This window comes from Poecilia mexicana, unplaced genomic scaffold (assembly GCF_051168715.1).
Source record: "Poecilia mexicana isolate PSO_F unplaced genomic scaffold, ASM5116871v1 scaffold_16, whole genome shotgun sequence".
NCBI lineage: Eukaryota > Metazoa > Chordata > Actinopteri > Cyprinodontiformes > Poeciliidae > Poecilia > Poecilia mexicana.
The window spans coordinates 23,874,882-23,898,987 of NW_028263385.1; the positions used below are offsets into that span (position 1 = coordinate 23,874,882).

Below are 24,106 nucleotides of genomic sequence, written 5' to 3' on the forward strand. Positions count from 1 at the left end.
CCAGGCTCTGTGAATCTGCCAGGAGTCGCAGCGAGGCCGTCGTCGCTGAAGCCCTCGTTAACTTAAGAGTGGCAGATGGGAAACCCGGCCCTTCAAAAGTCAGCATCCCAACAAGCTTTGGCTCCCAGCGATGCAGAAACACACAGTGGGCCGGGGTTCCTTACACTAATGACCTTTAGCTACCAGCGGTGAGTGTGTATCCTTGCTCGGTTTTTGGCAGCTGCTCATTAGCAACAGAGGCCTGTTAGACTCTCCTCCCTGTCCGCCTTTCCCTGCAGCTGCTCACCTCCCTCCACTCCCTCAGACCAGCATGCAGCGGGATGTGTTGGGCCTAGCTGGGAGCGGAGAGGAGTAAGGCTCCGGCAGAGGTCAGAGGGCACAGTGGCGGGAGGCTAAGAGGGGTGGAAAAATGAATGTTTGCAGATGGGGAAGAAATGAAAAGGTGTCAGAGTTGTCCAGAATCAGATCTCAGGGAATTGAGTAGCGCATGTTTTAGAGGTGAAATCAAGTTGACTTCCCTTCCACTTCACAATTACACACCTGAATACTTTTGTGAGAGAGAATCAAAATAATATTCATCACAATGAAATATTTTTACCTCTGCCTCTCATGGTCCGACCCTTAACTAGCTTAGCGCTAAAGAACAGAAGAGCTAATCGTCAGTCGAGCGTCAGTGTGGAGTGAAAACTTATGTTGAGCAACTCTCGCTCCATTTTGTGAGCCAACAATGAGATTCAAAGCCGATAAACGATAAAGTCGTTTGACCCGGCTGTCCCTCGCCGTGATCAGATAAAATAAACTATTCCAAGTCCAAAAATAAAACCATATTTTCCACAGAAACGTCTCAAATTAACGCTCCCGCCGCCATCTGGTACATCAGCTCGAGAACTTCGGAGCTAATTAAAAACCTAATCATCCCAATTTGCGGTTTATAACCGGCGCACAGTGGAATTTAAATGACAAAGCCGCAGTTATCAGTAATGAACGGAACAAGGAAGCGGTGAAATGTTACTGGAGCGTTCAAATACGACGATCTCATAAATTTGTCGTCGACTGTCACCGGCGGATCGCGCGGCCACGGCAGCTCAGCTGAACTGCCCCGCCCGCGGAGCTGGCGCTCGCTTTCAGCCTCTGAGCTCATCGCTTTCGGTTACCTTCATCAAAGTCGGCGTCGTCCTCGGTGTGCTGCGGGAACGGGAAGCAGTTAGTGATCTCCAGCCGGTCGTCGACCACCAGGCCCAGCAGGACGCCCTGAACCACCTCGCTGCCCTGGCCCTCTTCCTGGTAGTGCTTAATAATCTTCAGCACCACCTGCGAAAGCAGAGGGAAAGAAGAAAAGAAAAAGAGGCAAACATCACTCAAAGTATTTAACTAGAGCAAGTGGAAATAACTCAAAAGGGCGAGTTATTGAGATCTTTTTTACTCCCTAGCAAGAAATTTCATTTGAATTTCTGACCTGGAGTTTCATTTCCTGCTGTTCCTACTTTATAATCCACCAATTTATGTCATCAGGTTTAAATACGTCTCTGCTTGTTAGGTAGATTTGTCCTGATTAGTGTGATTGAAGAGCATTACCGTCCGTTTTCAGAAGCTAAAACGTTTCCATTTCTTCCTGATCTTCTGCAGCAGAGCTGCAGCACAAACAAATTAAGCCTTTTTAATTATCATAAAAAAGGACAATACAGGCAAGAGCTCTGTGACCTTTGAATATAGTTAGCTGTTCTGTGAAAAGTAGATATTAAACAAATGACCTAATTAAATAATGTATCACTCAGTGGAAGTAATCCATTTTTCATTAAGGATCGTGTTAGGAGTTCCTTAAAACACACACACACGCACGCACGCCTTTCTAAAAGGAATATTTTCATTCAGCGCATTGGAAAATTTAAATACTGAAAACACGAAGACTTATGTACCACCACTCCAGTCAGACTACTATAAAATGTTAATAAGCAACGTGGGAATCCTTGTACACAAGCCTTTTAGAACAAAGAAAGCATTTTACTCTGGCTAAATGTGACAAACATGTCGGGAATTTACAGCAAACGCGACATGACGCCGAAAAGGTCCACAAAACGTGGTTTCTCCCGATGGCTTCCCAGATAAACCAACAACCTGATTATGTCCTCTGACGTCGACATTGGAAAGCACTTAACCACACGACGAAGGTTTTCTCAGCATTTCCATGTTCGTGATGAGTTTCAAAGTCCCAGTTTTGAATCAACATATTTATCTGCTATGTTTAGATTTTTACAGCAAAAGAATTAGAAGTTCAGTATTTATTTTTTTTATTGAAATTTTACATCCTCCTCCCCCAACTTATTTCACCCAGACACTCCTAAATCAGTATCGTTTTGTAGGAACTGTTTTTCTTCTGGAACATCGTTTAGATTAAAAACAAAGAATCCTTTTCCTTCTTTTAAATTACACTTTTTATGTTGATCCATCACTTAAAATTTGTTTGTGGCCACGTCACGTCTTGTTCAAGCCGAAGAACTGAGAGCAATGCAGAAAAGCAACATCTGACCAAAACCTGCGAAAGAACTTCCTGATCTTTGCTGGCCTCCATCTTGAGAGTCCACTTTAGCACACCTGATTGAAACGAATGGGTCATTAGCAAGTCTCACTGAACCTGATGACAGAGTGAGGAGGCAAATCAATCATTAGCAGAAGTTGAGCTGGAGCGAAGGAAACGACAGAAACAGAACAGCCAAAGGAGCAGAGATGGTGAACCCTGAAATACCTGGTCTGCTGTCTGTTATTCAAAACTAAAACACTTCCTATTCTTCTGAGAACCTGAGCCGGAACAAATCCATCAAAACCGTAAGATGCAAAACATATCCAGTTAAAGAAAGATTGTGCAATTTGGGTTTCTGTAACAATAGATTAGGCCCCATGCATCACCAAAACTACGGCATGTAATCAATCTCGCAAGTTCTTATGCATTTTCTCTGGGCATTGAAGGTAAAAAAATATATATTTTAATTTTCTAAAAATATAAGTGTTTTGTTCTTTGGGCTTTGGAAAAGAAGAAAAACAATCTGCATTTATTTTCAAATAAGAGAATTCATTTGGATTTAGGATCCAATAAAATCACCAAGCAACTACTTAAGTCTTAAAATACAAATAAACTCCCTGCACCAAGTTAAACGGAGCAGAGACTGAAAAAGTCAAGAACGGTGCTGTAAGCAGAGTTTATGAAGCTTGAATGTAGAAGAAATGTAAGCAGATTCCAAAATACAACAGATGGCTGAGCTGCTGTGACACCAAAACACAGTCAGTTCCTGCTGCCCCACAAGTCAATTAATACCCTCTCACCCCAAAAAAGATATCTAGTTTCCAAACTAATATTTCCCACAAGGTTTTCTTGAAAAAAGTTGGGTATACTTTTTCTAAGTTTACCCAGTAAGCATTTCCATCTCTTTACGTTCTAAATTACCGGCATGGAGATCAATTGTTTCCATTTAATCATCAAGATTCTACTGACATCTGCTTAGTTTCTTGTTAGTTTTTTTCTTAATTAATTAACTCATCATTATTAAAAACAATTTTTGCTGCATTAAGCATCAAGTATATAGCAACACTGTGAGCATTAGCAAGTGTGCTCACACTTGCTCACAGTGTTGCTATATATCCACAAACATGCTAACAGAGCTTAGCCTGTTCAGCGGTTTTGCTAACGTTTAAAATGTTCGGCACACTTTGCTTCCCGTAAGGTAAATTTTCCAGGAAAAAAAAGTCCAAAGCGCTACTTTATTTAGCTGTTTAGTAAACTTCAGTAAACATCTTGTTTTGAAGTTTTGGTTATCGACTGTCAAGATGTTTATATTCGTGCTCTTATTTTGAAGTGGATAAAGACTGTTTCCTCTCCCCCCATAACTTTAGTTCAAACAAAAGAAAAACACATAAAGGAACAAAATAAAACACAAAAATAAAATATCTAAAGACATTACCTATAATATAAGTTATAATGCCAAAATTAAACCGGTGCTTAAGGGTTATAGTTTTTAGAGCACAGATATAATTTGAATCGAAGTTAGCGCTTTAGCTTTAGCTTCAGCTAAATACTGTGTTGCTGTAATGCTTTAGTGCTAGCAGAACTACTGTTTTGGATTAGGTCTTTAGGGTTAGCACTGCTAAAGTTAAATGTGCCCACCACTTGCAGTATACATATTTTACATATTATATATGAACTGATATTGTAATTGCCACATCTCCAAGTATGAAAAGTCCTCAATAGCTTGCAGAAAACTGTCTAATTCCACCCTTGGTATTTGAAGGGGAGATTCTGGGACACATTACTCCAGCAATCACAGATGGGTTGGGTGGTGGAGTAGCAAGCACCACCTGCAAATTCCATTCCTGTGCATCCAACATGAACAAGCATAAAAGGCCAGCTGGTATTCAGCACCACTTGAGGAGGAAATGGTCTACATCTACATCTTTAGGAGGGCAGGGGGACATTAAATGTATATTTAGAGCTTTATGAGCATATATTGTGATACCAAAGGCCCTCATACTTTATATATATATATAAGTTAATTTGTTATTATAAGGAGTTAAGTATTAAAGCTAGACAAAAGTGCTCTCTGTAGGATTTAGAAGGTTTGCTTAGCATCTAAATCAGTGTCACTAATGGCAATAATGCTGTCCTTCTTCCCCATACAAACAAGCCCACAAAAACTACGGCAACCAATTAAAGAACATAGAGGCATCGGAGAAAACAGAAAAAAAGTCATGCAACCCGTCTACATGAACAGAAAATGGTTTGAGGGAAAAAAAAAAGAAGCTGAAAAGCACACTGTAGACAGGCAGAGCATAAATCACACTGATAAGAGTGTGGGCAGGTCACAGCCAGAGGCATTAATAATACACACATACACATCTACACAGGAGCAGGGGTGGCAGTTCTGCACCCATGATCACAACAAAACAACCAACACCACTATGAGGGAGCCCTTCCTGGTCACATCGGCCCCCGCGCCGCTCACACACACACACACACACACACACACACACACACACACACACACACACACACACACACACATATATGCATCATGCGGGGCCGTCCTGGGAGATGATTTATTTTCGCCGAGCGCCGGACTTGTCATGCAACAAGTTAAGAGCTGGGGGCAGTGAGGAAAGCGACGATATGAGGTGGAGCAGGGAGAAAAACAAATCTCATTCCCTGCCAGCAAGGCTGCCCGAACTCGCTTTTTTTTTTTTGAGCGAGAGAGTGAGAGAAAGAGAGAGGAGGATAATCTGATAAATAGGTTGAAGTGGGGAAAACCAAGAGTGAAAACAAAACGAGGAGGCTGGGAAGGAAGAGGGACGCGGCTCTGCGTCAGACAGGTGTGGCAACAACAACCGAGGAGGCGAGAATCACCTTCTCCCTCACGCACCTGTTCAGGCCTTGGCTCCGTTTTTCCGCCATCTAATAGCTTCTCCAAGCTTTTCATCCCATCAGTGAGAGCAGATATGCTTTCAGCTATCTTAGCTCTTGGCAATCTCTCCATCGCGCACTTAAAAGCCGTCCTTCTGGGAACAGATTGGGAGGGTGGACAATAATCGACTGAAAACATCTGCAATAAGGTCAAACAAAAGGAGCCGCGTTCAAGTTGGGAGAAATTCCTGAGTCCACAGAAACGCTTCAAAAGCCAGTGGGAGGTGTGTGTGTGTGTGTGTGTATGTGACTGGAGAGGCATCCGTAGTACAAGGAAGAGGAAGTAAGGAGAGGAGGTGGGGGGGGGTCTTCAGTGGATTCAGCTTCCTGGTGCTGAGTAAATGCCATCAGGTATTGTAAGCTAATCCCTGAAAGCTTTGAGTTTGTGCAAACCTGCATGAACACATACACACACAAAAAAAGAAAAAGAAAAAAAACACAAACTCTCTTCAGCGTCATCTTTTAACGCTACCCTCTCTCTTACAGACACAAATTTATCGATCTAGCTCACTGGCGGCTAACCTGGCGAGCTCCCCTCATGTGAGCCTCCCCCTCTAAGTTGATGTGTGGACGGCATATTATAAATCAACAAGCTTAAAATTGAATTGTGCAAAATCAATCGTGATACAGATCTCCCGTTGGCTACCTTTAATTCTGATCATAAATCTTCTCTGGCTAACACACACAAAAAAAATAAATAAAAGAGTGCATATTCCCGACACAACGGGGCACAAATTAGGAGAAAAAGAAACGATCCCTTTGATGAGTTTAGTCATTTTTCTGTGCAACACTCAAGTGTGGTAGATGGACGCAGGGTCCTGGAGTAGATGGAGAGTTCACTTTAGTGAGGAATGAGTCGTCTGCTGGGTCAACCCGTGGACGAAGATGGCCGCAGAATCTTTTCGCCTGCCGATCTTAACACAAACATGTTTGTCCGTGGAGAACGGAGCGTTTTAATTCATGTGGAAGTAGAGTGGTGCACCTGCTCGCTCTGCTGATTGTTCGCCGCTGCTTCGTTTCGATTCAGGCGGGGACTCTTGAAGGAAAATGAGATGACACCTGGTTTGAAGTGGCTCGCAGAGGCACGCAAATCAAATTAGAAATAAGCTTTGTGTTTGTGAAGAATGCAATTCCAAACACGCCGCGCGTCGTTCAGATAAGAGCCGCTTGCTTTCTGCGCTTGGCGCGCAACGCATCTCAATAAGTTTGAATAATCAGGAAAGCTAATGCGTTTCAATATTCAATTCAATAAGTGAGAAGTGGTATCATATCAGTGTATGTTTTGATATAAACACTTCAGGATTTTTTCCTTAGAGTTCAAATATCCATAGAGACAATGAATTTTATTACAGATATGTTGATATGCATAAAAACTGCTGACTTGACAGTCAGTGACATACTCCACGATGGGGGCAGGTCACAAAAGGTCATTTCTAATGAAGCTCTTTGTTCTGAAAAATAAAGTGTCCTACACTGTGCTGGATTGGTCACTGAACTCATCTGACCAGAATAACTATAGAAAACCAACAAGTTATAGTTAGGAGTGAGATGGGGCACACCGCACCCAGCAGCACAAGGAAGCTCAGCTGTGCTTCATCACTCCACACCATACTGCATTGAAGTAATAATTTATGTAAAAGGAACTCTGACTGTATCTTGAGTTCTAAACCTGACCTGGTTGCAGCAGTTCTGTCAGGAGGAATGGGCCAAAATTTCAACAAACTGTTGTTAGAAGTTTATGGAAGGAAACTTATTAACTTGAAATACTAATCAAATACTAAAGAAATATATGAAAATGTCTGAATAAAAAAAAAAGAAGAAAAACTTATCAAAAAGTATCTCACTCCTTAAGGTGGCATTTAGAGATTTAGCAATTCTAAGTGACCTAAAAGAGGAAAGGTTTGGCCTCATTTAAGGTCAGACAATAAGGGGAGAAAGGTTTTTAATACAATCTGTGCAAATATTTCAGATGATTGCAGACTGTGTGATGAATCTGAATGCAAGTTTCATTTTTTGAACTTACCTTTTCTATGACATGGTATTTTACTGCGGTGCATCAATGTTTTTAGTGCTGGTGCACAGCAAGAGCTGGATCTCTCCCTTAAGCTTATTTTTAAATAGTTCAGATCAGAATAGATTTTTTTTTCTTTTAAACCAGCCACTAAGTAAGGGGAAGCAGCCACAAATATCGATTCAGGATTTCAGAAGCGTGAGCCGGATTGTGAAAAAATGCTTTTACGACGGGAAGTAAAAGATCTGCTCTCTCCGTGGCATGTGATCTATGTCACATTATTGTGTGACATATTCCTGACAAGACCGGGGCTTATGGGCCTGAGGCATGTGTAAAAGCCTCAGGGGAAGAGTGGAGTTTTCTGCCACTGTGTCTTTTCCATTCTTATAAAGGCTTTGAAACTAAAAGGAAAAAAAAAGACTGGCAGAGTCACAAGGAACGATAAGATTAAACTCCTTCTGAGAGAATACCCCACCACCCGCCCTTTTTATTATTACTCCCAAGAGCTTTTCACATTCATGCTGCTAAAAATACACCCCACAGTGTGCCCTGACTTTATTCCTTATTCACGGGACATAATACAGAGAGGCGCCTGACGTACGATGCACGTCAGCATGAATGAAAAGCGGCTCCTCTCTAGATTTTCTTTTTTTTTTCTTTCAAACACAAAACTTGCTTGATCTCCGTGGGTGCTCAATGGAAATCCGTGGTTTTGTTGAGATCCAATTCTGTAGCGAAACGGACAGCTGAAACCTCTTCAAAAGCAAAAAAAAAAAAAAAAAAAAAAAAAACACAAACCGTTTCCTCAACGCAGCGACGGCGGTGCCGTCGTCTACGTACAAACCCTGCAGCTAATCCTCCGACAGGTTGGTCATGATGCAACGCAGCGGCAACTGCTGCATGTCAGTGCTTTCAGGTAAGACGATGCCCAAATGGTTGCCTGAAAAGAAATTAAAAAAAAAAAAAAAAAAAAAAAAACAAAACTCTACAACTGTGCAGCCCTGCTTTTAAAAGTGACTTGATTAAAAATAGCTGGCTGACAAGGAGGCAAAAAGAGGAATTGGGGAAATCTAAATCGTTCCAGCATTTTATATTTAACTGAAATATTTAGATGCAAAAGCACAGCCAGTGATATGAGGGCAACTTTAAAGAGACAGCCAAACAGAAGGCAGAAAGTGCTGCATACAAGTCATGCTGCTGCATGCATGAGTCCTATAAAGAATAAGCCGCTTAGTGTCCAAATGCAGTTTAGGGTCCAAAATGAGGGAGAATCCAAGTGAATCCTAATGAGACAAGTTTGTCCTCTACTGTTTGCACAGAGGTACTACACAATGTAAAGACGGTTTAGAATTCAGATGGTCACTGGGGAGAGATTAAAACGCAAATCGATCGGATATTGGAATATGGGAAACTTTCCCCTTCATCAGCAAGTCGGATAAAAAATGTTTAACCCATTCATTAAATACATCAAAACTAAGATTTCCCACCACTTTCTTTCAGTCGATAAAAGCACCAACCAAAAGCACATCGTTTGAAACACATCAAGTCAGATGAAAGCTTGGAATATTTGAAGCGATGCAGACATTTTGGGATATTTATGTTATTTTTTATGTTTTGTGTTGGATTCAAATGACTAACTTGATCAAACAACCTGCAGAAGTTGTTTTTTGTAATGGTTCTTTAAAAAAAAAAAGTGGCTGCCAGGCCTTAAGGAAAATCAGAAATTGGCATGTGTTGGAAGGATGATTGATGCGTGTAGTTTGAAAATATGTAACAAAACCCAGATGTAAAAAAATAGCTATTTACGTTAAAAAATAATAGGCAAGAAATTGTGCCAGATTTTACAGAAAGAGACAACATTAAAAACGCATCGCAACAAATTAAGAAATGGAACTGAAGGGTGTACAAAAGATAAGATACATTTCCATGCTTTTCCTGAATTTGCCTCATTCCATTTTTGAAGTCTACAAACAATAAGATTCCTAGTAATCACCAGATTTTAAAAAAACAATAGTGCTCAATTTTTTTTTCTCCTTTTTTTTTTAAATATCGGCTTCAAACATAATGGAAAACACAAAACAGAAGCAAAGGCAGCATGCAGTGACCTAATTTACAATGTTTTGCCTGATTCACCACAAATTCCTGGTTTTTCCCATCTGAGCAACATCCATGTAACAGAACCATAAATTCACGTTTTTATAAATTAGCTTGTGTGATTTTGTGTGTCCTAAATTAAACAGAAACTGAAAATAATGCAATTCTTGTGCTTTACAGTTGGAGCTCACAACAATGTGGTTGTTGTTTCGTGAGTTTAATCATGTCACCATTCTCTAACAGATGTTTTTCTTTACTCTGGCCATAAACAACGTATGCACAAAGGTAGCAGCACTTTCGTTTGATTATATGCACGGGGTGCTGTCATTTCTCAGACCATTTTTGAGATTCGAGACAACTCTGATTGTTTAAGCTACTTTTAAGACTGATTTCGTTTTTCTAGTACGTCGGATGTAAATTCTGCAAAGCAACGCATCTCCATATTCTGTTTTATTTTGTCCTCGCCTATTAGAGATGCAGTAAATGATGACCCGGATAGGATCCATCACTGCATAGGAACCATGTGAACTGCATTAGAACACAATAACAAAACCAAGATGCTAAGTTAAACCAGTGACACAGACTCACAAGCAACTTTGCTGCCCAAAGCGAAACCTGAGAATAGCTCTCATCATTATAGTGTGGCGCAATTATAAACAGGGAGGTTCTGGTTTCCAAATTAAACGCCCATGAAAAGTATTGAAGCTAACATATTTTTCAGCTCAAACAAGGTGGATATCTTTATGTGATGTGCTAAACTAAAAAAAATGACAGGTTGTGTTAAAGGATAACAGTTGAATAAAATAAGTACAACTAACTGTTCATCATCTCTCCGCCATGATGATGCTAACACCTTAGCGTCTAGCTAACACCGGTTTGGTTGCTGTACAACACCAACAGTCTGCATAAGGTCCAAATGGAGCAACTCGGGTTCTTACCAGTCCCTCAATTTGGATCTGTTTGACCGGAGAGTCCAGGGTACCGCCTGTAGAAGCCATTGGTGTGCTGGATGCTGAACTGGACTCCTTACGGGAAGCCATTAGCCGGGGTCCACGCGAAAGAAAAGGGGGAAGAGATTCAGGCGACGCACGTTTCCCTTCCTCAGTCCGTGTGGAAACAACGAGAAAAGTCAATTCCGCTGAAAAGAATTGTACTCATTTATTTAAAAGTAGAAGTAACAAAACTCTTTAAAAATAGATTTTACTTTTGGTATGTTGAGGCTCCACAACAAAAGAGACCCAACTAGTTATAAGCAGTGATGTTTAAAAATGCGCTAATTGAAAAATATTGCACTTTTTGTAAGTTTGATGTTTTTGATTTCAATTACTTTTAAAATGACTTTCTTAGCTATAAACTTGAAATAAAAAACCGTTTTGCATTGGAGTTATATTTGAACATTCTGCCACAATTTTTTTTCCTCAGCAGAATTCACAGTAATTTTTTTTTTATTGCTAATATAGTGATTATCCACCAAACATGATCCCAAAAAGTCTTGGGGATCTTAATGGGGTTTATTTGGCAAATATGAGATTGGTCTCAGTTTCCTTTTTATTCAAGTGACTTAGTGAAAGTATTAAGGCCTGGGTGTGTCTAGTGAAGCTGAATAAGCAGCTAACTCGTGATTTTACAGGAACATTTATATTTTTCACACAGGTTCAGAGAGGTTTGGACTGCTCCCCTACCCCCAAGAAATGAGAGCATTTGAAAATGACTCATTGGTTTGTTGATCTGAAACATTTAAATGTCACAAAAGCATAAACAGAAGACATTTTGTACCCTTATCTTCACAGGTATAGAAGAGTGTGCATTTGTTACGACAAAGTAAAATCTCTAAAATACTGGAAGTCTAAATAAAAACATGCAGAGTGACTTAACAAAGTACTTAAAACACTTTATTTCAAATCTTTACAGATGTATCACAACTAGAAGTTACCCAGAATCTAAAAAGGTGGGATGGTGAACTTAACTGTAACAAGTACATTACCTAGTTACATAATGCAAAAAGGCAAACAAGCATAAACTTAAAAAGGTACAAAAAAAATAATAAAATTTACATAAACCTTAATTGATGAACTGCCTTAATTATACATCTGAGTCATGATATTTAATGCCAGATAAGACTTTCAAATTTAATGAGGGATTCACTCTTTTGTTTATAAGAGAGCGAGTGCAACAGACAGAAGTTGGGCGTGGTTACATTTCTGAACAGTACCTTTCCAGAACATCTAGTCATTACAGAGATAACGTGATACATTGGGCCATTCATAAAAATCTTTTTTTTTTTTTTAGCTGAAACAGGGGGACTGATACAAAACTTGTGGAATGAGAAAACAGAAATTTAACTTAGAAAACAGAATGCAGTAAAGTTTACAAATTGATGACTGAAAAAGGGTTTGCTTTATAAATATCCTTGTAAAACATTCCTCACTCCGCTTGAACCAAGAATACTGCATGATCTGATATTTATTACAGTAAAACCATGTTTTGTTTCTTTAAAGGTTCTGAACCCCTTACCATTTACTTCCCTCCCCTTTCCCCTAGGAAAAAAACAAACAAAAATAAAACAAAAAAACTGGGCTTACTGGAAAACACAATAAAAAGGCAAAGAGTCGAGTAATTTAAAAACAAGAAAACAAGTATGCCTGTTGCAAGCAGAGTGTTTGTTTCTTCCAATGTCTAAATGAGGTGGAATTTTGGTCCGGCCGTGGCGATGATGTCGCTGTAGGGCTCCGACTGAGTGACCTCGATGGCTTGCTGCTTCTTGAGGACGAGGAAACTGTAAAACTTGGCTGCTGCCTGCTTTCTGTTGTTGTTTCGGCACAGTTCGAGCAGACTGACCGACTCCGCACCGGTCTTCGCCATGACGCGCTGTGGAGGCCAAGAGACGTCAGAGGGGGTCAGGGAGTGTACGATTATCATGAGGACAAATAAATACAGATTCTTGGTTAATTTTACGATCAGGCTTCGTTTACCTGCAGGCCGTGAAGCATCTGTTGGGTTCTCTTGTTCCATCTCTTCTCTTCTTGATCCTGGTCTCCAGCCTGGCCTTCCTCTTCCTGACAACCAAAAAAATTAGCAAAGAGTTACAACTCTCTTTGTAACTATTGTATCATGTTCTCTTTACACGCAAGTGTTGAACTAAAGTGTAGAAAGCTAAACTATTAACTTTGATTATTGCTGCTATGTCACAGCATGTTAGTTTGACTAATAGAATTAAAACTCCAACTAACGATTATTTTAGTAACCAATTAATTGGTTATTTTGACAATTAATCGAATAAAAATGGCACATTCTAGAGACTTTTCATTCAACCACTTAGCCTTGTTAGACTATTTTATTTTAGTCAAAAAGATTGGAGTACATAATTAAATTCTTTTAAAAATATATATATATTGCCTGAAATGCAACAACAAAATTCCTTTAGTAAATTCGAACCAGGTGACGTTCCACTTTAGCTTTGACTAAGATGTGTTTACAAAGGTGTTTCTATCTTAAGTGCAAAATCAACATTTTCTGTTCAGTTTTATTGCTCAAAATATTACACTAGTTTCAGAAAAACGGCCCATTTGAGTCTGAAAATGGCAGATAATTCATTGATTAAATTTTTTTTTGAAAATTAATTCATTAACTGATTAGTCAGATTAATCGTTTCAGTGATGAATAGAATTTTACAAAAATATAGAAATTTCCTGCTAACTTCGGAGCATCAAACCATTTTTTTATTAGTTTTTACTTAAGGCCTTCATTAAATCCCATCCCTTCAACTAGTGACAAAAAGCAATAACTTTCCATCCTTGCAGGGGAAAAAAGAAATTTTAAAAAATTGCAGTTTCCCCTCACCTCCTCTTCTTCGCTGTCATCCTTCTTATCCTTTTCCTTGTCGGTGAGAAGGTCGAGTTCTGGGACAAGCTGAGTGAGGTTGACACTGGCCTCCTCTGGGGGCAGATCAACCTGAGGCATGTCTAGTCTTTGTGACAAGTCTGAGCGGTCAGCCACTTGCTGCTGCTCCAGGGGAGTCATCTGAGAGAGCAGAGAGAGCAACTGAGCTACGGCCAGGGTGAAACTTGGAGTCAACAGTCCATTTTATTCCTCAACTTTGGCTACCTTCTCATTTATCAAATTTACTATTCCAGAAAACTTGGTCATTTAGAACGACTCAGATTATTTTCACAACCTAAATTATGACCATAATATGATTTATAGCATAAAACAGGAGGATTTTCCGCAGCTTTGCTCTCGGATCCATAAACTCACAGGAAAGCTTCCGTCCTTGTCAACGGGCTGCTTGCGTTTAACGCCACGGGGGGTGGATGGGGGAGGCATCACCGTCTCATCCAAAGTTGTCCTGCTGCCTTCCATTGTAGAAGCTGCCAGAATGCTGGGCTCCTCCATGATCGTCTGGTCTGAGGGGGGAAATCATATTACAAACTGTGAAAACACTGCATTACCCCTCTAAACACTGGAACAACTTCTTTCCTTTCTCCAGCTTGACTTACCGATAACATCTCTGTTCTGAGTCATGATCTCCTCCCTCGGCACCTCCGGGTTCTCCAGCTCTTTGAGGAACTCGTCCAGACTGTCCGCTTCGCCGCCCTTCCTGCGCTTCCTCAGCTCATCTGGCACCAGGGGGGTCAGGCAGCGGGTGAACATCTGACAGAGATCGGACGTTACGATTTGGAAGAGGGGCTCATTTTTAAAACGCATGCACACTTTGCTCAAACGTTTGTGCAGCGAATTTAATTCAGCGATGCGTCCGCACGCCTTCTTGTTCAGTATTCGGAGCGAGTGAAAGAGGAGGGAGGAGGGCGAGACGAAACCAATCGGTCGCTTTAACTCCTGGTCCCCGGGTGCTCTCATTTTGAATTTGAAATCTAAACGAAAACTGGGTCTTAACACGTTTCTCCACTCCGATTACAGTTTTGTACCAACCTTGACAACATCTGCCACTAACGACCTTATAAAACACTGCCTACAGTGGTGATTTGGCATTAACGATCCTCGGTACCTTGAGCAGCCGGGCGTTCCAGAGCGGCTGAGCAGGCAGAGAGAAAAGTTTCTCCACTCCTCCTGTCTCTTTCCACATCATGAGCTTCTTAGTGGGAGGGGCCAGGTCCAGGGTGGTCACGATGTCGGAGTAGTCCGACAGCTGGGCTCGGATGGTCTTACTGTCCAACTCTTTGACGCTGTCGACGATCAGCTTCCTTTTACGTTTTGCCTTGGTCTCTTTCACTGGAAGGAACAAAAAACAGGCAATGAAGATGCTGCTCCTCTATTGCAAAACATAAGAACAACAAATATGGTGTGTTCATTTAAAATAGTAAATTGGACAATTTCTATTGTTGTGGTCCTGGCTATGAAAAAAAGGGAACTGCAGAAATTGTTGAAAAAAATAATAATAAAATGAGTGTAACGAAGCTAAATTCTTAAAACTGAGATCCAATTTACTCAATTGTTTGTTCGCCTTCTGAAACCTGGAAGTAAACTTTAATCATTTGTACTAAAATTGTTTTTTTAAAACAAAAAAAAAAAAAAAAAGATATTTCTTTAAAAGTGTGTAATGCTTTCAGCACATTCAAGGGGTTTAAAGGCAATATTCATGCCAATAAGAAACACATGGAAGCTATTCAAACAATGAACAAAATAAGTAATTTGTCGATAAGGAAGGCAGTAATTGGAATCACAGGAAGCTCCTCTTCTTTCTTGGATCACCTCACCTGAGCCATGAGGACAGTGAGCTGCTACTTTGAGTGTAAAACTGTGTAACACAGCAGTCATGTCTGCTGAAGAGCCTCAACCCCCTCGCTTTAGCAGGAATTTGAGGAATTTTGAAAAGGTCAGCAAAGCTGCCATTACCATGACAGCAAAGTATTAAACACTCCAGGGAGCACAAGTTCTTGTTCAGTTTCATCATTGGCCACTTGCTCATATGTCACAATTCCTTTGCTCAGTAGTGAGGTAAATAGCATCGATCTATGCTTTACAATGAAAATGATACAATTACCGTTGTGTGCAGCTAATGTAATAATTTATCACGGCCTTTATGATCTTTACAGTTGTGCATTCTTTAAAAAAAAAAGTTAAAAAATACTGCTACGCAAATGGTTTTATTGTTATCTTTTTTAATCTTAAGAAAAAAAAAATCTCACTTTCCATTCTTCACAAAAAATCAAAACAGTATTTTTCTTAGCATTGGTTCAGAGATTAGAATTTTACCACGGTGACAACTATAATCATTACTGTAAAGGAGGAGCAGTTGTTCAAACAACTTGAACAATTGCTCAAGTTGTTTGAATTACACACTTCAAATTCTATTTGAAGTGTGTAATTTGATCACACTTCAAATAAAATTTGATAGAAAATGTATTAAGAAAAGTTTAAGTAGTGTCCAATAATTGACAAGTTTTCATTTTCAGTAGCTTAGCATACTCAGTGAAATAAAGAGGCCTACCAGTGATGTCGATGGGCTCCAGGGCAAAGGCCTCCTCTTCGTTGTGAACCAGAGTTGTCTGTTCCGTTTGGTCGGCCATTGCTGGCAGCGGCTCTGCTGGGCCAGAATCAGGACTGTCTGGACCCGCTTATCAGAAACGCACACAAAAATAAAGTTATGCATCCAAGATGTGAGCACTAAAAATACACTTGGTGTTCCAGAAAAAAAAACCAGCTTCACTTACGTGAATGAAGGTTGTCAAAGTCATCTTCATCATCCCCGTGATCTGGAGGCATCATGACGCTCTCTGTGATCGCTGGCGGATCATCAAAGATGCCACCTCCATCTTCAGAACTCAGCAGTTTGTCAACTGAGACAGAAAAAAAAAAAAAAAAAAAGACATCAACTTCCCTACAAAGGTTCATTTTAATATTAGAACAACACAGTTTTTTTCCTTTTAAAAAAATAAATAAGTCAATCTAAAAAAAATAAAAATAAAAATAAAATACATGCTTGTTACCAAGCATTCCGCCATCGCTGTTGCCCATGGAGCCGTCCCCAAAATCGTCATACTCCATGTGGTTGGATTTGTCGGGGAGGTTAGCTGGGCCTGGCTCAGCCTCCAGCAAGAGGTTGGGGTCAGTGGCTCCCTGCATTATATCATCTTCAAACGTGCTAGCGTCACGCATCATCTCCCGGTCATCCATGCCAAAGTCAGCTGAGGAACCCAGCAGAAAGGATCATTAGTTTTCTAACAGAACAACCTTGAATATATATGATTCCTATGCATTATTCTCTAAAGTCCTTCTGTTTTCTAACTCTGTTCTGCAACGTCAAGCGGGTATAGACAGGACAGCTGGCTGAGTAAGGGCTGTTGTGAACCGAGATGTAAACAAAGGAGCCATTTCCTACCAAAGTCGTTTTCCTGCAGCAGGCTGAGGTTTCCAACATCCTCCCTCAAGGTGATCTCTTCTGCTCTGCTCTGGTTCAGGGTGAACTGCTGAGCCACGTCAATGTCACTGTTGACAACATCAGATGACAATCGGATGAGAACAACCTTAATATCCCCTGAGTAATTGTTTTAATATACAAACAATCAACTAACTAAGAACTTTAAATCTGGCCAACTTACTCCAGATCAGGAAGTGGCTGGTCAAAGTCATGAAACTCCTCAGGTAAGGTGATGGCGTTATATGCAGCCTCTCTATTTTCCTCGGGCAGATCAACCACACCTGGACACAGAAATAAGGAGTGTCTGTATGCAGAAAACAACTTTCACCTCCACCATTTATTTTTACACAGAAGCATATGAAGCAAAGCCTTTCGGACAGTTTACCTGGCCTGAAGGCCATTTTGATCTTGATGAAGGCTTCATTACAGTCAGCCAGCAGGTACTTGGCCTTTCTGTGGTAGATCCGCACCACTCCGAGGAGCAGGTGACCGGACGTGCGCAGCGCCATCTTCACCTGAAAAGCAGGAAGTCGGAGATATTGCAAAAGCAACTCACTTTTACAGGACACAGCTTGTACTGCAAGCACAAGCCTGATGTAGCTGTTCAGAAAAATGTATAATGCACCATCATCAGATGCTGTATTATTTCAGACAGTGGGATTTTTCAGTTTTGATGCATAAAATAAAAAGAAAAATTGTTGAGATATTTAAGCTGCTAATTAAAAGAAAGGTACAATAAAGGCATAATTGATAACAGATCATTTTTACATTGCTATTACAAACGCTTACAGACAGCATGCAAATACAGTTTTTCAAAAGAAATAAAAAAAATACACACACAAAAAAAACAAAAACATGCAAGTTAGCTGCAACCACTGATGTAATGTTATGAATTAGCCCTATGACGGACACCAGCCTGATGAAGGTCTGAATGACGGAGCAGAGTACAAACTCCCATCAGCACCAGCACTTGGTTTAAACTGGTCCAACAGTCAGGCCTCCTTACCTTAGGTGAGATGATGCTCTCCACACTGCTCTCCAGGTTGCATTCAAACACATGGGCCTTGGTCAGCTTTTTGTCCCAATGGGCCGCCAGCCAGATCTTGGCCAGCGGCCCACGTTTGCTGAGGACAAAGTGGGCGTAGAACATTGCCCCGGCTGCCCTGGTTCAAACACGCCAACTGTGGTGTGGTTTACCTGGAAAACAATTAAGATACATATAACAAATTGATATAATTTACATGGCGCAAACCATCCAAGAAAGGTGTGTTTGGACGCTACAAAAATTAAACGCCGAAAAGCACCACACACAAATCAGTTCGTCATGTTAGAAATGTCCTGCGGTCGATCACAGAGAGGATTATTAAAAGCTTGCAATGAGTCGTTTTGTTACAATAACTGGGTGGGCAATTTGTCATTTTTGCTCATTTAGTGCCAAATTGGCCTCCTGTGCTCAAGCAGCGTTTATAAATGCAGGCTGATTTAGTGAGACGGAAAATGGTGGTGGTTCTTCATTTTAATGAATCTAATCCAGTGTTTCCCAACCCTGGTCCTCAAGGCATGTTTTAGATGTTCCCCTGCTTCAACACACCCCATTCAGATGATTGCAATTCAGCAAAAAACCCTGTTGATCAGCCATCAACTGCAATCATGTGTGCTGAAGCAGGGGAACATCTAAAACATGCAGAGCAGTGTGCCTCGAGGACCAGGGTTGGGAAACACTGATCTAATCAACAGGTCACAAAACATCACATTCTTCACTAATTCACTCACAGCTCGCATAAAACGCAAGAAAAAAAAAATTGGTTGATTCTAATATCTGGTGGACTGACTGGTCTCCACTCAATATTTTCAACCATATTTATACAAAAAATAAAAATAAACTGATAAAATACTTGAACAGATGATTTGGCAACCTGGTAAGAAGTCCAATGGTTAATGGTTTATATTGATACATTGATTTATCCAAGACTATTCTAGCAACTGTTTCTTCCTTCCCTATACTTGTTTTTATTATTTTCTCAACATATTGTTTTGAGGCTTTTCCTCTGAAGTCGGAGAAACGTTATCCAAGACAAACGAAAACGCATCAAATTTTAGGACATTGATTCGTTTATAAACGACAAAATTTGTCTTTTGTGTGGCAGTACTTAATAGTGGTCCAATATCCAATGAGGAAACGTGTTCAAGTTTTTAAGTAAAAATTGTCCCATTAATATGTGTCGCATTCGTTTTCTCACAACTTGGTCAACGTTACATGTTAAAGAGCGCTAAAGAATTAGACGATATCAAAAGCTCTCGTTATTTACGTCCCGTTATTTTTTAGTCAAGGGAAGGGGGGGATACTGGAAATGCACGAACTTTTACCTTATTTCATTACACACTTTAAACTTTTCGCTGCAAATCGAAATGTGACTTATTTTGCTAAAAGAAAGACCAAAAAATAGTCAGAAAATAAATGTACGTGACTTCATAAGCATTCAATTGCGAATAAGAACAAAAAGCGCCAAAGGGATGGTGCGCCAGTAAATAGTCGGCGCCATCAAGTGGGACGAACCAAATTAGCCGACTGCTAACTACAAAAGGAGGAACGGCGTCGTCAGCTTCATACATCGCATGGACACAAGTTTAGAATAAAATCGTTAATTTTAGACGAAATTGCAACCATCTTAAACCACACAACAACAAAAACTCCATACAAGTACGCAAAGTCCTCAGGAAAAGGCGCCGCTCGATAACTGCTCATACTTTTTAGCCTCTCATCAGCTCAACACTGTCGTTAGCCGATGTCCAACGGCTCTTCATACAATGAAGGCCGCAACGAACAGACTCCAGCGTGCATGCCAGTTTCGTTACATAAGACACCAAAATCAGTGCGTTAACATATCCGCTGCAGACACACTTACCGAGAGGAGCCCTCTTAGAGTGAAATCACAAAGATTAAGTAATTTCTCCCAGCGAGCTCTCCCCTGTTGTACTCATTAAAACAGCCAAGATGGCGCCAGCCGCCTTCCTCCCGCTCAGCGCTGTCCTTTTAAAATCGACAGGATGTTTACAGTCAAAAAACGGCGGAGGAGGAGGAGTCTGTCCGGGAGGCTGATACGCACCACAGACGACGTCCTGCTGTTAGCGGCGTCAGGAGATAGAGGGCGCTGTGACACAAAGCCTATCGCAGGAATAAAGGCATCTCAATCAACCATGACAATAAAATCTGCATTCAAATACTGTAAATAAAATAATACTAGTAGCCATATGCGAAGAACTTATTTAATCTCTGAAATTACTAAATATTTTTAATGAGGTCTAAAATGCAAACACAGTAAAACAAAAAAGAATAGATTTGCTAAATAAAACACGATGTGATAGCTTAAACATGAATAAATCAACGATTTACTAAATACAAGGATCCAATAAGTAAGTGTATGATTCTTTTTTTTTATCAAATATGAATAATCAACAGTGTAAAAAAGTAATACAAAAATGTAAATGCAAAGCATCTAAATGATGTGTAAATAATGTGTTACGAAATGAACAACAAATGCTGAAATCACTGATAACAAAACAAAGAAAAATGGTTCAATTTGTATTTTCAGTGTTAAATTATTTCCAGAGCCCTGAGACCCTGTGATCTGATTGGTTAACCTGAACAGCAATTGAACTGGAGATTGTGAGTAAAGTTGACAAGCAACATGAAGTTATGGTATGCTGCACAACACATGACAATAAAGTCATATTTACATCCACATGCACACTTTCTAGTATTATTTCACTGTTTTAAAATGCTTTGTTTTTTTTTTATCAGTTTGATAAGACATTTCTTCATTTAATTCCTGTCTGCATTTCTATCATTACAAATATTTTCATCAACAAAAAGATTTAAATAGCCGTAAATTATACGTTTCTTTTTCTGATTTGCAGTTCTGATTTTCATCTTTACTTCTTAGTTCTTTGAGTTTTTTTTTTCTTCACTTTTCTTTTTTTGATGACATAATGTTGAAATATAAATGGTATTTGGATGTTCTCCTACTAATTTCAAATCTAATCATTTTGTCACAAGTGGTTCATAAAGCCATGCGAGTCTCAGTTATGTATCCCTTGCATTGTGTACACCTGAAAGTAGCAATATGAAATCTTCACAAATGAACTTTGGTCGCAATAATAAAGAGGAAAGCAGGTCTGCGCTTTGATAGGGAGATGGCCGTCTGAAATGACCAGAGCATGCCAAACATGTAAGGCGTGGAGCAGCAGAGAGCCTCGGAAACCAATTTCCCAGGACTATATTAGATGCCGAGATGAGAAATATGCCTGACAGACAGAGTGACTCATCTACAAACAAATTGCGAAATGGGTACACAGAAAAGCGGATTTGTCTCGTGGGCATCTGTTGCACTGGAACTGCTGCCAGTTGAGCTTGTTTATAATTTACAAGCCACAGAGCTCCTTGTCACTGTGCGAGATAGATAATGAGGTGGCAGTGTGGTTACGTTTTACTTCAGACAATAAGTCGTTTTCAGCTCCATATGCTTCGAGTCCTGTTCCATTGTGGAGTTCATGTTCTCCGTGCAGCCACATTAGACGCATTATGCACATAGAGAGATGCATCAGAGCCGTATTCATGCATCTCTAATAACCAAAAGATTCTCATCAGACACACTTTTTATCATCACCTCTTATGAGGCTGGTACATTGTAGGTCTAAATCTAGACTTTGTACTGGGTGGAAATTGATCACTTTGTATCCATCCACTTTCTGGATCCATCCATTCTGTCTCTCACAGGGCAACACAGATAGACAGGACAAACAACACACACCAAAGTAGAATTTTAAAGAGACCACTTAACAGTCATGTTTTTGGACTGTGGGAGGAAGCCATTCATGCACAGGGAGAACATGCAAACTCCATGCAGAATCGAACCCAGAACCTGCTTGCTGCAAGGCAACTTTGCTACCAACTGTGCCACTGTGCACTTAGAAGGTCCTGGGTTCGATTCCCGGCCCGGGGTCTTTCTGCATGGAGTTTGATTGTTCCCCCTGTGCATGCGTGGGGTTTCTCCGGGTACTCCGGCTTCCTCCCACAGTCCAAAAGCATGACTGTCAGGTTAATTGGTCTCTCTAAATGCTCCCTAGGTATGTGTGCATGGTTGTTTGTCCTGTGTGTCTCTGTGTTGCCCTGCAACAGATCGGCGACCTGTCCAGGGTGAACCCCGCCTCTCGCCCGAAACCTTCGCTGGACATAGGCACCAGCAACCCTCCCGACCCCATTAAGGGATAAGGGTGTAAAGAAAATGGATGGATGGATATTAAATGCAGTTCTGCATTTAGTTGCTGCCAGCAGTTTTTTTTTTCTTCTTGCACCCATCTGTTAAACAGGGGTGATTTATTTATTTTTTTATCTTAAAAGCAAGTTGCTCTCATGATGTGAAGGATAATTCTGCACAGCCTTAGAGAAAACAGCCGGTTCTACACGGATGCATCCCTGCCTCAGGCGACTTATCTTTGACATACATCACGTAGCCAGAAGGCCCGATTATCTCCACATATCAAAGCAGACATATGCAATCATCTGCACATCTGTATGAAGCAAAAAAAAAAAAAAAAAAAAAAAAAAAAAAACACGATGTTCACTAATGTTCCCCCAACAATCCTTTGAGGGCTTCGCGGTACAGAGTGAGATTAAATCACACTGGGGGGCACGATGTATCCATTTCCGTTTCCTTCCACTTCACTTTGTGTTCATGAAATCTCAATGTTTGTGGCTGTAATGTGGAGGGGGGAAAGAAATCTGGGGGTATATGGATATACTTTTGCAAGGCATAAAACTATTAATGCGTTAAATTTATAGTTTTATGCTATGATTGTGAAACGTCTTTCTGTATCTAAATAAAGTGGTTGCAGAGCAGAGTAACTGATCATGCATTCTGTTTGTTGTTGCGGTATTTAAGTGAAAAAGAGACGTATCCCACACACACTAACGACAAAAAAATTTTCCAACAGAATAAGAAAGCAGCTTTGGATACGAATCGGCAACACTGTTGAGTTGAGAAAGAGCCGCAAAGTAGCAACAAAGTTCTCTCCCGCAAGTTTAAGTTTATCTTAAGAAAAAAAAAAGAAGAAGAAAGTTAACTTTTCATGCTGGGGTGATATCTGATGAAAAGATGACAGAGAGGGGAGAAAGGCTTTTTCTCGAGTTTAGCCTCAAGTCAGAGAGTTTTTAATCTAACAGCAGGGGAGAGTCCTGACAGCGCGCAAACTCTGATCCATCTCAGCTGCGAGATACGCATCTCATCAACGGGATTAAAAGTTGGGCTAATTTGCATGTTATTTAATCAGGAAAGACTGTCGGGAGATAAACCCTTTCGGTCGAGCGAAACTCTGCAGCAATTATGTCTTGACATTTCACAGGTCGGCTTATCAGAATCATACTTCCGTCAGCCACACATCTGCAACTTGGAACATTTTCTGTGAAATGGGCCAGAGTGTTTCTCCTTTCAGCGTGACACTAGATGATTCATCCTTGGGTACCATTTAAGCATTGAAATTGCGCAGAGCTTTGGAGTAATGATATTTTTTTTTCTTTGCTCTCTCTCTCTCTTGTAGTTACAGCAGTTGCTCCTGAAGTGCTTTCTCCAGCTGAGTTGGCACCGGGGGATCATCTCAGATAGATGCCGTTATTTATGCAGCGTGTCTAAACCAATCATCCCGACAGAGAATTATGTAAACACGACAGTTTCTTGGCTACAGTGCGGACTAAAAGGGAAGCTGAAAGTATTACTCGGCTTGCATCTTGCTCAGTGGCTGCAGTGCATAAATCTAGAAATATGAAGTTGGGGAAACTGGGAAAAAAAAAAAAAAAAAAAAAAAAGGTTGCTGGCTTATTAAAAGGGGAACATGTGTGGCCGGATGTAGGCGTTTCTCAGCCCATGCAACTTTGATTTTGCAGCAGTACCTTTCAAATTTTCCACATTTTGCCATACCCCTTTATTTTTTTTACTAGGATTTTAAGTGATAGTCCAACACAAAGTAGAGCGATACAGTTCCCCCTACATTATTTTTATTAAAAAGTTCCTGTCACATGGACATACAAAAACATTTAAAAAAGGATAAAAGAACTGCAATTCCCCTTCACCCTAGCACAAAATAAGAGAAAAAAAAAGTTTACATATCACTGCGTTTGACA

At 40.3% G+C, this 24,106-nt stretch overlaps 2 protein-coding genes across 2 annotated transcripts in view; both read right to left on the reverse strand.

Annotated features, from left to right (window-relative positions):
- LOC106923395 (eukaryotic translation initiation factor 3 subunit H) overlaps nucleotides 1-10,648 on the reverse strand; it is a 71,414-nt gene extending 60,766 nt beyond the window's left edge. Inside the window, exons 1-2 of the mRNA XM_014996394.2 lie at nucleotides 10,490-10,648; nucleotides 1,155-1,311 (exon numbers count right to left, since the gene is read on the reverse strand). Coding sequence (XP_014851880.1) covers nucleotides 1,155-1,311; nucleotides 10,490-10,591 — 259 coding nt within the window. The 5' untranslated portion in view covers nucleotides 10,592-10,648. The remainder of the gene's footprint in view (nucleotides 1-1,154; nucleotides 1,312-10,489) is intronic.
- Nucleotides 10,649-11,417: 769 nt separating this feature from the next.
- On the reverse strand, nucleotides 11,418-19,983 carry LOC106923396 (double-strand-break repair protein rad21 homolog A-like). The gene is made up of 14 exons (XM_014996395.2): nucleotides 19,836-19,983; nucleotides 17,936-18,126; nucleotides 17,315-17,444; nucleotides 17,111-17,210; nucleotides 16,891-16,997; nucleotides 16,499-16,696; nucleotides 16,223-16,348; nucleotides 16,000-16,125; nucleotides 14,557-14,780; nucleotides 14,048-14,201; nucleotides 13,806-13,954; nucleotides 13,392-13,571; nucleotides 12,524-12,607; nucleotides 11,418-12,419 (listed from the first exon to the last, which is right to left on the reverse strand). Exons 2-14 carry the CDS (start codon nucleotides 18,077-18,079, stop codon nucleotides 12,228-12,230), a joined length of 1,914 nt encoding a protein of 637 aa, XP_014851881.2. The 5' UTR covers nucleotides 18,080-18,126; nucleotides 19,836-19,983; the 3' UTR covers nucleotides 11,418-12,227.
- Between the last annotated feature and the right edge of the window lie 4,123 nt (nucleotides 19,984-24,106).

Coding starts and splice junctions, on each gene's coding strand:
- LOC106923396 (XM_014996395.2), bottom strand. CDS start 18,079: ATGTTCTACGCCCACTTTGTCCTCAGCAAACGTGGGCCGCTGGCCAAG. Junction 17,211..17,314: donor CAAAATGGCCTTCAGGCCAG/GTAAACTGTCCG, acceptor TTCTGTGTCCAG/GTGTGGTTGATCTGCCCGAG. Junction 13,572..13,805: donor ACAAGGACGGAAGCTTTCCT/GTGAGTTTATGG, acceptor CTGCTCTCTCAG/ATGACTCCCCTGGAGCAGCA.